The sequence below is a fragment of the Strongylocentrotus purpuratus genome, unplaced genomic scaffold (assembly GCF_000002235.5).
Source record: "Strongylocentrotus purpuratus isolate Spur 01 unplaced genomic scaffold, Spur_5.0 spur5_scaffold_3, whole genome shotgun sequence".
In the NCBI taxonomy this organism is placed as follows: domain Eukaryota; kingdom Metazoa; phylum Echinodermata; class Echinoidea; order Camarodonta; family Strongylocentrotidae; genus Strongylocentrotus; species Strongylocentrotus purpuratus.
In genome coordinates, this window is record NW_022145609.1 from 23,650,864 (window position 1) to 23,669,948 (window position 19,085).

The window sequence follows — 19,085 nt, forward strand, 5'->3', positions numbered from 1 at the left end:
TTGCAAACATGTCCATGCACAAGGATGTAATAACAAATAGTTTGGCAAATAAGCACACTTTTTGAACCAAATAATAACATTTTCCGAAGTAATGCTGTTTTTCTGTTTAATTTTGTTTTCCAGCAAATGAAGGATGAAGGATAGCTATGTTTCTCTTTTCAAACTACGGGTACATGGAATCTTTTCATCGCACAAGTGACGTTGCCCAGAAATATTTCTGATGTATCGTTCCTCTACAATAAGAACCGTTTGTTTTACTTGATCAAACAACTACAACTTAAAACTAGCATTCAAATCAAAACAAATTGGATGGGAAGCATGTTAACGCTTTCATGCATGACTAAAATATCATGATACACATTTACAATACATTCTTAATTTGCAAAATAATTCAGTTTCATGACATGGATCAAGTAATCCGAGATACAACAAATAAAGATGCTAATGAATGCTATTTTATGCCGTCTTTTTTAATGTTTAAAAAATTAATCATCAAATTAAAAGTAGCATTTTAAGATTTGATGCCAAAATCATTGATTAAACCGCCAACATTTATTTCGTAATTGGCTACCTACATGTATTTAATAGTTCAAATAATAAGCATGATAAACAATCGCATGGGAAGTAAGTTGAACTTTCAGGCATGGTACGATACAATGTATTTTTTTCTTTTCTTTTTTATGATGACACTGCATGCACATCCATTATGAGTGCCATGGTGGCAAATAAACAATACATAAGTACAGTTAACAACTAAATTATTCATACCCTTTGAATACCAAGTTTTGTAATTTTTTAAGTATGTGAAAAGTTAATTCATCCTGGTTTATGTTTCTTATGAATGCAACATGACCAAGCTCACATTTTAAGTATTTTTAAAAAAGGCCCGAACTCAACCAGTCTACCTTGAGTTCCGGAATAAAAAATAAGAGATTCAAATTATTTTTTTTACAAGGGGTATGAATTATTCAGTTGTTACATGTAACTGTACATGTAACAAGAAGAGATAAATGATGATATGCAAGAGCATGGGACTTGAAATAAAATTCATGACAATTTCTTGAAATAAAAACAGTGAAAACTTTTTCATGCAGGTGTTACTCAAAAAAATTATCACATGCAAAAAAGTGACAAATTCTATACAAAACAGCATTGACAAAATCATAAGTTAACTTTAGAGTGTGATTTGACGACGAAATGTAGATGAATTCGAATAAAAAGGTGACTTAATTTCAACTTGAATTTTAACTTAAGTCACAAGTCATATACAAAATTAGGTGATTGGGTCATCGCATTGACTAGATGAATTATGATCAATACAGCTTGATTGCGACTTTTTATAAGATAGAGCCCAAAATTGTTGAATCTCTCATCTTAAATAAGAAGGAAAAAGAAAACACATGTATGTTGGTGATCAAAAAGCTGCTGGCAAAGTGCATGAATATTAGACATTTTACAGAACATGAAGTGAATTATACTGAAGCACCTGAAATACAATTATTTGATTTACATGTATAGTAAGTTTAAAAGGAAAAACCTGTTAAAAATAATCAATAATTTCATTTAATCAATCATTGATATTCGTATCAACCAATATTATCAATTAACGTAAGATACATGTATCTAACCTATGATCATCAATGTGTAAAAAAAATCTAAAATTTACAACCCAACTTTTATTTACAACGGTAATAATTATAAATAATAAATTATAACGTAAAATAAATGATAAATATTAAATTATAATGTAAAATAAATGATAAATATTAGATTAAATACTCCTACAGAAACAAAGTAGGACAAAAATCATTAACTACGAATGAAAATCTTTACAAAAATAACAATACTAGATTTCCTTTTTACACACATCTTTATATCAAATGCTGTTGAAACGATTGTATTTGAAAAGTGTATACAATACATGTACATGTACATGTGTAACTGCAATTTTAAATGGACCGATAAAGGTTAAACTAAGTTAAACGGCAAAAACTTTTTTAAAAAGTCTAAATTTTCTTTTGTCTTTACAACTTTCATTTGCTTTATCATGGAATTATTGAAGAGTTTTCAACAGTAATCCTTCTGAAATCTATAAAAAAAGAGAAAGTAAAAAATCCTTTGAAAAACGATGAAAACCCTCTCTGAAGTCTGCTAGACAATAGTAGTGACATTTTCATCAGCATATTGTACGTGTAACTCTCTCACATATGTGGTAAACTATAAAACAATGATAAAAAAATTGATGAAAAATCTCAACATATTTTGCAATGAATGCTGCTCTGCAAATTGCAAATGATTTGAAATTCATAATGTAGAAGCAGAATTTTTCAAAAATGATATATCAACAGCGTGTTGTCAATATTATCAATATGTGTATGCAATACTCAGCTCCAAAGCGATAGGCGAATTATACACAGCTAGCTGTAGCTTGAATGTGCTTGTACGTGATAGACTCATTTGCCAGTCACCAGAAACCATATTGAAACTGGTTTAGTATAATATTTCCTGCAGTATGTGTTAATAGTGATACATGCAAGCTGTTAATGAGACTAGCAGCAATTCTCAAATTTGTAACAAAGTGGTATTATCATTAGTACTAGGCAAAAATGTGTTATCCATAAGTTGCACTTTAGTTTTGTATTGCTTTTTTTTCTACCAGTAAAATATGTGCACTGGCTGAGGTTTAAACAAATATTTTTTAGCAGAGCTGGGGATATTAGGAATCTACGATTGAAATATATTAGTCAATGTGGCAACTAATATCATTTTCAAGGGGGGGGGGGTATTATTCACATTCATTATATAATAAATGTTAATTTCCATATTCACAAGGCATGAGGTAAAGCCAATCAATTCAAACATGATTCTCAATCATTGATTAATGAGTAGAAATTATAAGCAAAGGACTTCTTATGAATACTGCGATCTACTAGTTCTCATCGATAAAATTCATTTTCCTTTTGTTTCTTATCACATCACATTTTTGTCCAATATACCCTGTACCACGATAATACCACCTGTCAAAAAAAAGAAAAAGAATAATGTTTAGGAAAACTTGCTGAAATGCTGATAAAAGAATTACATTCCTTGTACCTTTTGCATTCTCTTGAGAAGGAGTTTTATATCGGTTCCAAAGAACTGGGGACTCTCCCCAACCGACATAGATCGCTGAAAATCAAATCCATCAACTCATATCAGATCATTCTAACATATATTCATACAGTACACATAGGGAAAGATTATCATATCAACTGTATCTGGAGATGAAGAGAGTAATAAATGCATCACCAATCAAGAATGAACTACATGTATAGTATTCCATATCAAATCTGTGAACTATTAAGGATAAGAAAATGTAACTAGCTGGGTCTTATGGTCGATGCATAATACATACAAAATTATAAACATACATGTATTAAGAATATACATGTTTGCAATAAAATAATTGTGTAATTGTAAATCCAATGATTTTCAAAGCAGCAGTCATTCATGATGCACTAAGTACTGCATTATTCATGTTTGCAGAATACAGATACTACTCTATATATTCCATGCATAGGAAAGAAGAGAGAAGTTGCAACTAAGCCGCATTCTTCAATTTTCTATTTTTTAATACAGAATATCATAGAAATCGTAATAAAAATCTACAAATAATGATATATCAACTAATTAATATGAGGTACTTTCACACCATTCATGTTTCATTTATCAAATTTATGAAATATTGGATTTTATGCACTTAGTTATGGAATGACATATAAGATCAACTATTGGTCATGCTGTAACGAAGCTATTCAAACTAAAATGTATTCTAAATTTGATGAGTGGTTGATGGATAACTTAACTGGTGTGAAAGTTTTATTAGTTTAGATATTGTTCTATTAATTTGTACATTCTCATTAAAATATCTGTTATATTTTCTTTTTCAATATTGAAATTCTGTGCGCTTTGAATTGACCTATGCTAAAAGCTTGGAAAGAAGGCAATATGAGGCCAAATAAAGGTTATCACTTCATAATTCAAAATTTTGTCAAAATGGATATTAATTTCAGTTCCTTACCAATCTCACAAAGTGTTGAAATGAACATTGAAGTGCTTATGAAATATAGACATCCATATGGTGTAACCCCCCAAAGGGCAATCCAACCTAACTAATAAGTTTATTTATACAAAACCAGAAATTAAGAGAAACAGAATGGCAAAGTTTGACAAATCGGACCAATAGTAAGAGATTTAGTAATGTCTAAAAATGAGATCGAAATCTATGCTGCTCTGAACTTTCTGCTTTCTTTTTAGAATAACTGTCTAATAAGGTTGGATTTATCCTTTAACTATTAAACTAAATTTGATGTGAAAAGTGTGATGAATAATTTCTGCAATGTATGTGGGTGGGTGTTTGCATCTGGTGTTTGTGATAACTTGAAACCAAGATCATCCAATACACTCAACATCATCAACAACATCAAATACTGTTAACTCTGCAAACTCGCCCAAGTCAAATCTTCCAAAAAGTGAAATTAATTTTGTTGACAAAACAATGCAAAACTTGTGCTTAAGTCAAACTATTTTTTGGGGAGTCCCAACATACAGTATACGACTTATGCAGAGTTACCTGTACATTAGTGTTGCTCAATGTAAAGCTTGTGCAAAGTCAAGGTTTTCTTACTGGTGTTAAAATCAATGAAGGTTTGTGTTACAGGCGTCAGTTAACTCATAGCAATCTACACCATCATTTGACACAAGCACTGAATTATCCTGGTGTAATAATGATTAATCAATGAAAATTTGTGTTACAGGCGTCAATTAACTCATAGCGCTCTACACAATCATTTGAGACAAGCACTGAATCCCCCTGGTGTAATAATGATTGGTGTTCTTACCTTCATATTGACTGGTGAGCTCATAGGCTTCTTCCTTGACTCACTGGACATGTGTCGGTTTGGATCAGGGCGAACTATATAACACAAAACACCATACCAGATGAATTAGCACTGAATTGTTAACATTGGTGCTGGGAAACACATACACATATACATGTATGACTAAAGTGAATTGGTGATGAATTCAAATCATTATTTTGATGAACGGAGTTGTGAAAAATTGTGATCAACAGCAAACCTATGTATCATGACAGGTTAGTCAAAATGTATGCATGATCATTATCAACATCAAAATACCAACATCAACATCATCAACATCAACGATATCAGTATCACCATTAATATCAATCATCATCATCATCATCATGGTTGTTATCATCAGCAGAAGCAATACAAAGATCAACATCATCATAACAATCCTCATCATTATAAATTACAGTCAAATCTGTCTATAGCGGCCGCCTAAGGGAAACACAAGTGGTCTTTGTAGACGGGTGGTCTTTGTAGACAGGTGGTCTTTGTAGACAGGTGGTCTTTGTAGACAGGTTCCTTAATACGTATCAATAAGAAACCATTTTCAAGGGGGAAAAAATTGAGGTCTTTGTAGACAGGTGGTCACTAAAGCAGGTTTGACTGTATAACCATCATCCTCTCATCCTCTATGATCACCATCATCCTGATCATGATCAATCACCTATCAGGGTAGGTGACAAAGGTGGTGATTCATCTGACTTTCCCTTGAACCTTTCTGGGCTGGGATGTATCACCACCATTATCATCATCATGTTTCAAATTATGTACATCATCAATACTGTCAACAAAATCATCCTTAGCATTATCATTACCAGACACCATCATCATGATCATTACCACATCCTTCATCATTGTAGTAATCAGGATCCTAATATTCATCCTCATCATAAATTTCACTATCATCATTATCATCTTTATTATATTAACCACCCATCATCATTACTCACCAATCAGAGTTGGGGACAAAGGCGGAGAGGTCATCTGATGTTCCCTTCTCGGCCTAAGCTGATCACCGGGGATGTGACCCATGGGTGCGGTCAGGACGCAGTACTCCATCATCACCACCATCATCATGTTTCCAAAGACATCCATCATCACTGTCTTCATCATCATCCTCAGCATCACCATTATCATCATCTTCATCATCATTAAACATCACTGTCATCAATATCATCTTTACCATAAACCCCCATCATCATCATTACCGGTACTCACCAATCAGAGTCGGGGACAAAGGCGGAGATGTCATCTGATGTTCCCTTCTGGGCCTAAGCTGATCGCCGGGGATGTGTCCCATGGGTGCAGTCAGGACACAGTACTCTGTCAGGGTGTCACAGAGGGCGTGTTCCACTGCCTGCTGGAGCTGCTGGGCGAGGTCCACACTGCCACGCCTCCAGATAAAGAACTGGATCAGAGCTGTTGGTCCTATATAAAGAGTCCAATTCAGAGTATAAACCCACTACATTATTGGTACAAGTATAGGGGAAGCCCTGTGTAGTAGCCCACCTGCAAATCCCCAATCACTCATACCGGGAGGAGAGATCCAAGGGTTACAGTGATTCAGTTCCCTTTTCCCCTCCCAGGCACAGGTAATGACAAATACTGAATATTCATAATAATAATGATAAATATTTGTGGAAGTCATGTTTGGACTTGTTGATAACAATGGAGTACTTTAAAAGTTGGACACTGTATTTGTAATATCTATCCATTCCAGAACTCTTTTTCTGCAAAAAAGAAAGAGTCAAATGCAATAAACACATGGGATAAGAAAGTTATGGTTGTAGATGTAAAATGAGGAGTTTTCTTTTAAACGTCAAGATTAGTAATCACCATCACAATCGGATTAATTCGGAGGTTGATAACATTCTTGACCTTTGCCTAGGAAAGCTGAGAGGATGAAGAAGGTTTAGGCCAGTCTACCAGTTTGAATGGTTTGCCACACCCTATCATCCTATCAGTCTTTCTCCTCCTCCTAATCATTATCACAGGCATCAACATCAACATCATCACCACCACCACCACCACCATCATCATCCTCATCATTATCATCCTCCTCCTCATCATCATCCCCATCATCATCATCATAATCATCATCATCATCCCCATCATCATCATCCTCCTCCTCATCATCATCATCCCCATCATCATCATCATCATCATCCCCATCAGCATCATCATCATCATCATCATCCTCCTCATCATCATCATCATCCCCATCATCATCATCATCATCCTCCTCCTCCTCATCATCATCCCCATCATCATCATCATCCTCCTCCTCATCATCATCATCCCCATCATCATCATCATCATCTGATTCTCATATTCTGAGATATGGTGTTCCTCAGGGCTCTGTAATCTAGCCTCAACTCTTCACAATGTACATCAGAACTGTTGAAGATATCATCAAACGCCATGGTCTTCGAAATCATCTGCATGCAGATGATACACCATTTTACCGTAGTTTTGATCCACATCATCCTGCTAGTCTGAATGAAACCCGAATCGTTCCAAATATATATTTTTATATTTCTTGTATCAGCGTTTTGATCAGTATTCTGTAAAAACACTATATAAGAAAAAAATATTATTATTATTATTATCATCATCATCATCATCATTACCTGGTTTCTTGGTCTGTACTGGTTGGTAGATCTGTGTATTGATGAGGTTCTCAAAGTCATCGTGGGAGAGTTGTGAGGATGTGGAAGGGGTGGGGCAGTCTACCAGTACCACTGGGTTGCCACACCCATCCACCAAGCTGGTAGCTACACAGGCAGTACCTGCAACATGAGAGGGGTCATATGTTTCTTAAAGGTTGAATTTTTTAATTTTAATTGGGCTGTGACATAACAATAATCCAAGGTAATACAAATGCCAAAATAATCATGAACAGCAAATACTGTGTGTAATACTTCTCATAATAGAAGTATTCAATACCATTATGGCCTCATTTCAATGTGTGCTTCATACAACAACAAGAAAATAAAGATTAAGGAATTCACTCTTATAACAAAGTCATTTTGCTCCAAACGTTTTTTCTCTCAATAATTCAGAGATATGTTCATGCACACTTTAAGCAATTACATGTGTATAAGCATTTGTAAATGTCCAATGTTTTCTTCATAAGGATCCTAAGTGCACACCCACAACAACTACCGGTAGTCTACAAGTAGGAAACTGACAAAGCTTAGCTAAATGAAGTGGCACCAACAGACGCACTTGGAAGGTAAAACGCACAACAGTTAGCAACGTTTGTGAACTAAAAGTGCTTTTTTTTAACGTCTAATAGAGGGAACCCTGCCTAACTTGCCTGTGCCTCCTTCAGCCTTGTGAGGTCTGTTGTAGAGGAAGACATCCATCTCTGACGGTTCCAGGACAGCTCCTGGTCCTGGTCCTGATCCTGCCCTGCCGGCCTTCCAGGAGTTACAGTCCTGGAAGTGGTGGTCCGGCTTGGAGTCGATGTACTTGGGAGGGTGGAGGAAGGGGTTCTGAAGAAGATTCTGGCGCAGGTAGTAGCGGACGGAGTAGAGGTATTGAACAGCCCACATGGGCACCGTGAACTGGAAGGACTCGGTCGGAGGCTTGCTCTTCGGTTGAATGAACTGCAGATTAATAGGAACCATTACAACATTTCTCATTACAATGGAAGTGGTCTAAAAAGGAGTATTTGGCATTGAATTTCATTTAAGAGGTAGAGGTATTGAACGGCCCACATAGGCACCGTGAACTGGAAGGATTCAGTCGGAGGCTTGCTCTTTGGTTGAATGAACTGCAGATTAAAAGGAACCATTACAACGTTACTTATCACACATACAACAACTTTAATGGTAGCGGACTGAAAAGGAGTATTTGGCATCGTTAACATCATTTCATTTAAGAAGTAGAGGTACTTAACGGCCCACATGGGGACTGTGAACTGTGCTCTTCGGTTAAATGAACTGAAGATTAAAAGGAACCATTACAACGTTACTTAACAACGTAACTCATCACACATACATGTACAAGCACTATCATGGTAGTGGACTGAAAGGATTTTTTTTTGCATTGTTTTACATTATTTCATTTAATCCATTGCCTACAGGAACCGAGTGGCCCCTGTGTATCAAGCCTATGACAATGAATGAATTCAGTAGTCAACAGATTAACAAGTAGAGGTACTGAACGGGCCCAAATGGGGACTGTGAACGGGATGGATTCAGTTGGTACCTTGCACTTCTGCTGGATGTACTGTAGATAAAGCAAAAGCAGCGGCAGAAAGAAACAAACTAATATGTGTCTGGAAAAGACATCAGAGCCAGCAATACTCCATCAGGGGCCCGTTCACAAAGCCTTTTTTCATTGACAAATGACAAAAATCAGTGACAAATCTGATGATAACCGATCAGAAACAAGGATTTTAGTAGCTTATAACAAAAACTGTCATCCTCTCTTGCCCCCCCCCTTCTCTTTTTCTTCTTTTCTCTCAATTCTTCTTTAATTCCTTTGATCCTACATGTACACCTCCACTTCCCGACTGCTTCTGAACGGAAGATGAACTCAAATGATAGAATACAGGGCTGGATTTTGATACAAATTTAGACAATTAGTACACACCAAAGATTCTTGTGAGGAAACAATAAAATCTTCAATCCAATCCAATCCAATCCAACCAAGGAATTTATAAAGCACCAATATCTAGTTGCCTAATCAAAAACGCTGATGAGACTGAATAACTACCAAAAATGTCTGTTCATGATTCTAACTGGGAAAGACAAAAAAGCAGTGACTAATTGTAAGCAATCTGGAATAGGTATTGATGAATACAATCAATGAATATGAAAGAAAGTGAACAACACTGCATTGTAAGACCGAACTACGAACATACCTGTACATCATTAGGAGTGAGTTTACAGAGTGGGTTCCTAGCCAGCATATCGGCGATCACATCTAGGGTAGCCGACTCTAACTTCTTGTTGAGTAGATCCACTAGATCATGCTGAATCTCGGGACCTGAAGTGACAGGGTACACGCAGATAATCATTGATAATTAAAGGGGGTGCAGCATGGCAATGGTGGTTAACGCCATCTACGACTTCTTTTGGACAACTGCACGTAAACGAATGGACTTGATTATAATATTAATAATAATAATACATAAGATTTATAAGGCGCCAAATCCACTTGACAGTCAAATGCTCAAGGCGCAGCTTGTGCAAAAGATGAAATACATGATAAATATATACAAAAGTGCAATATGAAAGGTACAGACATGAAAGGTTATGGTAATCAATTATAAGCTAAATTATACAGATATTTTGTAAGATTGTTTTTTAACACTTCAGCAGAACTGCTATGTTTAATCCATTGAGGTAGAGTATTCCATAATGAAGGCCCAGCTCCCCCCACTTTCTTTTAACCCTAGGAGTAACAAGTAAGCCAGAGTTTTGAGAACGTACATGTAGCTGTACGATTCAACTGACTTTCATCTGTAAGATGAGGATGAGGACTGTACCTGCTTTTGTGACGCCATGCACTTGAATGCTGATGATGTGCTGTGCTCCCTGTATGGTGGATGCTTTAGAGGCTGCCGATGTAATAGACTGAACATCAACTCCAGAATCACGGAGAGATTCCTTGCAGGGAAAAAAATAATATTTATTTTTCGGGGGCTACTTTTCAACCTTGCCTGCATGAAAATAACATTCTAAAATTTGTTTTGCATTGAAGCATTGAACTCTATACATATTTAAGGGGGCTCTTTTCTGATTTTGGGGAGCTTTTTGGGCATTTCGGGGACTATTTCGCCCTGAGCCCCCATGTATTTTTTCACTGATTCCTTGGTAATAATGATAATAATGATGTTAAACATTTGTATTGTGGCCTTTTCAAGTTTTTTATGTAAAAGTATTATCTATTCCAAAGCCTATAAAAACAACTACCCGGTACAGTAAAATCTGCCTTAGTGGCCACCCCTCTATAAAGGCCACCATTCTATAATGGTTATGTATTTTGTCTCCCTCGAGAAAGAAATGTGTGTTGCAGAACCTGTCTAGAAAGACCACCTGTGAAAATTGGCCACTTTTTCTGTTTCCCTTGGTTGGCCTTGATAAACAGGTTTGACTGTAACTGAATCTAAAACAATAAACAATTTTCAACATGTATGCATTAGATACATGTACTAGTGTGTGTATGCTATTAAAAAACATGTAATAATGTGCGCAATGAACCAGAATTAGACAACCTTCCCAATTTGATTCAATGCCGAGACATCTAATCTACATTTTCCACTCTCCACCCAGGTTTTAAATGGGAACATGTTCGGATCAAGTTCCTCAAATCCTGGGAGCACTAAAATCTAGTGTGCCTGTGTACATAACTGGTAATCTAAATAACGATCTTGGTGATAGGCTGCATAGCCCTTTATTAAGACTAATAGAGGAAGAAGGATGAAAGAAATTCAATAGCCCACTTGTACATGTATCTAGGGCCAGGTTAATAGTGAAGCCTCAAGTGCATGTTAAAAGAATCCAATAATAATAGTACAGTGAAACCTGCATACAAAGACCGCTTAAGGGAAACAAGAAAAGCGGTCCTTATAGGCAGGTGGTCTCTATCTACAGGTTCCTTCAGTACAGGTTGCAAAGAGAAACCATATTCAAGAACAATGAAAAATGTGGTCTTTATAGGCAGGTGGTCTTAATGTACAGGTTTCTTTAGTACAAGTATCAATGAGAAACCAGATTCAAGGGAAACGAAAAGTGTCTCCTTACAGACAGGTGGTCTTTCCATACAGGTTGTCGCAAAAGCAGGTTTGGCTGTAATATCATTCTTAATGCCAAATACAGTTACTTCAAACATACACGTACATGTTAAAATGAATAAAAAATAAATATGTGTATTCTCTCTTAAAGGCATCGTTTAAAAATGTTAAATCTGAGATGCATGGACCTCATGTATGTGTTATCAGTGTCTGTGATATGGTGTAATATCTAAGCCCTACAAAAATTGCGCTTCAAAATGATCATGAAGTGCCTCAAAAAAGTAAAAATCTTTGAGTGACAGTTTTTTTCTTCAGAATCTGAGGCAATGTTACTGAATCACTTTAATGTTTACTCTATCCTACAAACCCTATACAACATATACTTATATACACAACCATAATTCACACATTCAATTGTTCATGAACACAAGAAAACAATGACTGATATCTTACCATAGATGGAGCACCTGTTGATGTTGTTGCCATAGAAACCGCATCCTCCTCTAGGTTGATAGGACCGCCGATGGTATTCAGAGACTGGTTGGAGGTTGCTCTCGAGACTAAAGATGGGGAGAGAAATGGGTCAAATATAGATATCATGTCAAACTCAAAATAATGAAAGATAAGATAATTAGTAGCAGTTCCTAGTGCATGGTAATAGAACAACAGAAACACCATGGAGGGTTTGTATGCAGTTCTGATTCATCTAGGAAACAATGAATATTCACCACATATTAACCAAATCTTGGGGGGGGGGGTGGGGACGTTAGCCCTTCGTCATTAATAAACAGCTTGTATATTTCTTAGAACTCTCCTCCATCTTTAGAGAAACGTAAGATAAAATTGTGGCAAAACATCAGATGTCAACTCAAGTGAAATTCCCTTTTATCTCTTCATGAGGCTTTTCAGTTCTCATGAGTTTCAAATTTCATGCTGAATTAATAACAGAAGTGATTAATAAGAATGACAAATATAAGAAATAATGTTCACTTCATTGCAATTTCTCTAGATGTCCTTCACAAGTGGATCAGTTACTAACATGTTTCTCAAAAGATAAGAAGGAGAAGAGTTGTAAGAAATGTACTAGCTGTTTGTTAATAAAGGGCTAATGTCTTGTGCCTAATATTTGATCAATATGTGGTCAATATTCATTGTTTAAAGGCCATCTGTACTAGTTTGTCCAGAAGGGATTAGACCACACAGCGAGGTCACTGACAGGTGGCTATCTCATTAACTCAGCTCTCAATTAACATAAGAAAAAGAGGATCGTGGGGAACCAACAGGCACCGATTAGAGAAGTTTTCTATATAGAGTAGCGTCAAGTAGTACAGTGGGGCTTTAATAGATGAATCATAACTTCGAGAAACCCTCATTATTATTATTTCTACCAACCTGACTGAGAGGCAGGCAGTGAGTTGGGTTGGGAAGACGTGTGGTTAGACTCGGCGATGGAGCACAGTCGAGATGTGTGCTGGTGACCACTCACTACCGTAGACTCGTATAACCTGAAAGAATACCAAATGAAAATCCAGTCCGCATGTGTTAGGTAAAGGATTATAATTATAATTAGAACACAGAGCTTTAAAACCTATTAAAGTATACATCTACACTGTACATGAACTGTGCAAATGAAATCAGGAGATAATTCTTCACATCACATGTACATGTACCTTGAACTAAACAGTTGCAGTGTACCATGAAAAAACTAGATGGAATTCGACTGCGTGCAGTCGAAAATGATGCCTCCGTCATAGAGCAATTTTACAAACCAAAACAGAAGAAATTTTTCGGATTCAAGTTCAATTGTAATCCATTGACAGGTTCTCAGAATATCGTGATTACAAGCAATTTCTCATACACATATATGACCCTTTGATCTTTGACCTCATGACCCTAAAATCTACTCAGTTCATTGGCTCTGCAAGATGTCCTGAGTTAAATAGTAATCCATCTGTCAGTTCTAATGAGAATGCGTTCACGAGCTGTTTTTGCATACCTAATGAGCCCATGATCTTTGACCTTTGACCTTATGAACCAAGAATCTACTCAGTTCATTGGCTCTGCAAGTAACATACATGACCTAATTTTGGCAGGAATCCATCGATCGGTTCTTCAGATAACGCGATCACAAGAACGGGACGTACGTACGTACAGACGTACAGACGTACGTAAGGACGGACGGACAACCCAAAAACATAATGCCTCCGGCTACTTCGTAACGGAGGCATAAAAAAACTGCTATGTATATTAGTTGATCTATATTGTAATATTATACTCAAAATATAAACTGGAAATATTACTTCTGCAAAGATATTTGGAAAGTTTAAATAAACTATCAATCAAACATACAAGCAACATGAGAGTAGCATATGCTTTCACATTAAAAATATAATCCGGGTTTCTTGTTTTACTTCATACACCTTATCTGTTATAGCCCATAGAAAGATGGGAGAATTTTGTGGATGATTTTAATACATTCTGCCTGAACACAAATTTGTTTGTAAATGATGGGTACATTTTAATGACCCTCACAGCGCAGGTATGTCAAAATTACAGCTGCTTCAGTACTGTTTGGTTACCTGAGATAGAAGACCTCCCCTGAACTCTCTCGATAGACAAACAGGTTCTTACGGTCATGGACAGCAAAGGCAGCCAGGGCTGTCTTGAGTGCCTGTAAACCTAACATATAAAAAAAGAAACTTTCTCTCAGTACATGAATGTAAAAAAAAAAAAAATGTGTTCAAATTAATGGAAATTCAATGCAATGATCCTACATTTAGCCTGAATTTTAGATTTCCCCCCTCATACAAACAAACAAATAATAATAATAATAATAGGCATTTCTATAGCGCTGTCTATCTAGAAATTCTATTTTGAGGCGCATTTATTATTACCTGGGCTTTAGCCTAGCTGCCATTACAGCGCTCTAACTTTGCAAGGGATTAATTTCTACCAGGTACCCATTTACCTCACCTGGGCCAAAGAAAAACATTGGTATCTGAATATAATTTGCACTGTGGAAGCATTACAATCATTCTTAATATTGGCAGTATGTTGACAATGCAAAACAAATTTTCGCAAAACTGGCGTTTTTTCTTGAATTTATTCGTTTTCAAATAACAATAGTCTGTTTTTTTTAAGCTCCATACATGGATGATGTCTCCAAACGCTTAACAAATATATCATTACCCCAGTCACTGATCCTGGCTTGCCAGAATACATTGTATGTTCATTCTACACTCCCTGGGGAGCATTCTAGCCAGGCGTCATTTTTACAGACGCTGACAATGCTGAGCAAACTACAATGACTTTCATATCCTAACAAGTACCCATATGACACCTGGGCGGAGAGAAGTAATGTAATCAAAATGCCTTGCTTTAGGACCTAAATGCCATGCCAGTGATCGAACCCATCACCAGGTTTTATCAGAAATATATACCTATAATGAAATACAGCTGTTTTTCTGATTTGAAAAGTAAAATGGGACCCATCACTCCTGTAGGAATTGCTTTTCTTATTAGGTTACATAAGACCTGTCTTCATCAGCTCAAGTTTGCCAAATAAATCCGCTATTTTCAGACTCAAGATACTATCCTTCTTCACCAGACTGATTCGCTCATCACAAACTAGCTCGGTCGAGCGCACATTAGCCCGCTATTTTCTAAATAGCGGGATATTTTGGAAACAAGAACAAGATTTCTTGGGATATTTTCTCGTCCAAATATCCAGCTAATTGTAACTAATTTGTGATCGGAATAGTTAAAATAGCAGGTTATTTTGCAAACTCGAGCTGATGAGGGCAGGCCTATAGATGTGGGTGATCTTACCCCTAGATGGTACGTTAGGTCTATGGGAGGGTTTGAGTCTTGAATGTACAGGGAGATCCTGACTCAAGACGAGGTCACATGCAAAGTGGCCTTGGTTGAACCATAGCTGCGCTGCCAGGTAGTCCCCCTTGCCTCCTTGACGATTGTCATCTTCATCTGAAATGAATACAATCACATTTTGATTGAACTCAATGACGTATACATGATTGTTAACTGTCTTTGTTTTAAATCTCTTGGCATCATTTCATCATTAGCATTACCACCATAAACACATCCAATATAAAATAATTTTCATTTTCATTACCACTATCAACATTGTCATCTATATCATCATCATTAGCACTATCACAACCACCATATTCAGAATCATCATGACCATCATCAGTAGCATCATTGTAATTATCGCCATCATCACTGTCATGGCCATCATCACCCATCACCATCAACATCTTATCATTACCACCACCGCTACCATCACACTCTTCATCAACTTAACCATCATCATGGTAAACATAATCATTACCAGCATCAAACATCATTATCCCCATCATCAACATCATCAATATAATCATCTTCATTGTCGTCATCATCATCACCACCATCATCGTCATCATCAATCATCATCAATCATTATCATCATCGTCATCTTCATCGTCATCATCAATCATCATCAATCATTATCATCATCATCTATCATTATCATCATCATCATCATCATCAAAAGTCAGGATTTAACATTCCCCCCTTTTGAGTAAGAAAATTGGGAAAAACTAGGGAAAATAGGGGTAAAATCAGGAAAATAGGGGTAAAATCAGGAAAATCTGGAAACCTAAACCAATTTAAATCAGGTAATTATCAGGTCTGGTAAAAGCAAAATCATTTTCACCTCCATCGATATTACCATCATCAGTATCTCAGAACCATCTCCATAATCAACATTTTCATCCTTTCTTTACCTTCGTCTGAAGAATTTCTTCTGGCTGACGGAGGCTCGCTGTCTTCCTGCTTCCAGATGTCTTCATCACTCTCGGCAACCAACAGAGTACTACATGTCTTATTGTTATCGAGCTCTTGAAGGAGTAACCTCTGTAGTAATAAGGGAATTTAAAAAATTAAAAAAATCCCATACTTTATTTATTGAAAATAACAAGAGAAAGCATGTAAAAAGGAATATTGAAGCCTAGGCTACTGCCTGAATACACAGGATAGTCAACCAACAGATTACTACACATCTTGTTGTTATCTAGCTCTTGAAGGAGTAACCTCTGTGATAAAGGATTTTTAATAATTTTTTAAATTTATACTCTGTATTTTTTAAACCACATACAGTCAAACCTGTCTATAACGACCACCCAAGGGAAACACAAAAGTGGCCTTTGTAGACAGGTTCCTTTAGTACATGTTTCAATGAAAAAACATTTTCAAGGGAAATACAAAATGTGCTTGGTGTAGACAGGTATTCACTAAAGCAGGTTTGACTGTAACAAGAGAAAGCATGTAAAAAGGAACATTCAAGCCTAGGCTACTGCCTGAATACACAGGATAGTAGAAGACGAAAAAGTTATATATACATATACTTATTCATGTACAGAAAAAACCCAGGATAAAGATACAATGGACAAATAAATACCTCAGATTATTACAGTATAAATCAGTAAACATCAAAACTGACACAAACATCTGTGATTAACTTTCACAGTTATTCACAAGTATACACCTACTTTTACAAGAGAGCAGATCTAAGGTACTGATGTCCAGTACATGTACATGTGTATGTAAACAAATTGTTGAAGATTTTATACCATAAATTGACATAACTTTTGTCTTCTTCATTTCATAATTGGTGTAACTTAAGCTCTGGTAGAGCTATTACCTTAATAAAATGATGAGGTAACCTAAAATCTGTGATGTGGTCAGTAACATATCCAATAGAATAGCTTGGATTTGCTTGATAGTAATAGGATATTTATCTTCAAAAAGTTGTAATCAATTTTAACTATTCCTTTTTTTGGGTGGGGGGGGGGGGGGGGGGGGGGGGCGGTTAGATATGCATAATTCAAAAGTAAATCAGAAACTATGGTGAGGAAACATATTGGATGCCAAGGAAAAAAGACAGATATTGTATCAAATATTCTGCAGAAAGGTTGCACAATGTAATACCTGGTTGACTAGACGACAGGTGTTCCTGATGGCCTCTGAAACCTGCAGATAGATATCCTTCTGTTCTATCAGCTTCCCGCTCTCATTCCTCTCTCTAAAAAAAAAAAATAACAAAATCTCCAAATAATGATACCCCTGTCTGACTAACACTCTTAAAGTGTCTTTTCTTACCCAATACTTGGTTTTGTTGGCTGTCATTTAATCAGATTTGCAAGGACAGTAGCTAATACATGTACATGTAGGTCTTAGAAGTAAGATTTCATGAAATAGAAAAAACCAAATTGTCTATGGCCACTCTGGCGACGGGTATGATGTCACTACAATTAGTAGCCAATCAAGCCGTTGCTACTCCAAGGGCTAATAATATTGGTGCTGTGCAAGGGATTCAAACCCACAATCCTTGTAAATATGATGTTTTTAGTGTTTAATGCACTTAATGAAAGGTAGACTGGTTGAATGCTTTTAGATGTAAGTTTTAATACGCAGCATTCTCAAGAACCATAAATTGGGTCAAATCAGGTTTCACATACTTATAAAATTACCAATCAATCAATCAATAAACAAATAGTAAATACGGATCTTCACGAGGTTGCCTAATATGCAACTCACAAAGATTTGAGACATTACCTTGTGTGGAAGAAGAGATTGACTTTGTCCCGACAGAGCTTGAGAATGAGCCAGAATCCTGGCATGGAATGGTTGAAGACGTCTACAAACAAGTGAGATTCCTCATGGTCTATGTCACTTGAACTGGCATCATAACCTAAGAGAATGGGAAAGGACAGAATAAGGTTTTAATGATGATGATGATGATGATGATGGTGATGGTGATGATGGTGATGGTGATGATGGTGATGATGGTGATGATGGTGATGATGGTGATGGTGATGATGGTGATGATGGTGATGGTGATGATGATGATGATGATGGTGATGATGGTGATGATGATGATGATGGTGATGATGGTGATGATGGTGATTATGATGATGATGATGGTGGTGGGATGGTGGTGATGTTAATGATGGTGATGATGAAGATGATGACAATGATGACGATGATGACGATGGTGATGATGGTGATGATGATGATGGTGATGTTGGTGATGGTGATGATGGTGATGGTGATGATGGTGATGATGATGATGATGGTGATGATGGTGATGATGATGACGATGATGGTGGTGATGATGATAGTGATGATGATGATCGTGGTGATGATGATGATGATGATGACAATGATGATGATGATGATGATGACAATGATGATGATGATGATGATGACAATGATGAGAATGAGAGCAATAATAATAATAGCGGGTTCTTGTATAGCGCTTATGTCTGGCAAAATCATAGACTTGCTTTATAGCAGTGAGATAAAATTAATGTTAGGATAAAAATAATCACTGATCTCTGATTGTTCTACAAGTAAAGACATTACCT

General features: G+C 36.4%; 1 protein-coding gene across 1 annotated transcript in view; it reads right to left on the minus strand.

Annotated features, from left to right (window-relative positions):
- LOC575585 (KICSTOR complex protein SZT2) overlaps positions 1-19,085 on the minus strand; it is a 44,318-nt gene that overhangs the window by 16,995 nt on the left and 8,238 nt on the right. Inside the window, exons 10-22 of the mRNA XM_030995823.1 lie at positions 18,274-18,409; positions 17,647-17,740; positions 16,443-16,572; positions 15,487-15,642; positions 14,238-14,337; positions 13,051-13,163; positions 12,112-12,218; positions 10,411-10,531; positions 9,784-9,908; positions 8,230-8,521; positions 7,541-7,699; positions 6,129-6,338; positions 4,881-4,954 (exon numbers count right to left, since the gene is read on the minus strand). Coding sequence (XP_030851683.1) covers positions 4,881-4,954; positions 6,129-6,338; positions 7,541-7,699; positions 8,230-8,521; positions 9,784-9,908; positions 10,411-10,531; positions 12,112-12,218; positions 13,051-13,163; positions 14,238-14,337; positions 15,487-15,642; positions 16,443-16,572; positions 17,647-17,740; positions 18,274-18,409 — 1,817 coding nt within the window. The remainder of the gene's footprint in view (positions 1-4,880; positions 4,955-6,128; positions 6,339-7,540; positions 7,700-8,229; positions 8,522-9,783; positions 9,909-10,410; positions 10,532-12,111; positions 12,219-13,050; positions 13,164-14,237; positions 14,338-15,486; positions 15,643-16,442; positions 16,573-17,646; positions 17,741-18,273; positions 18,410-19,085) is intronic.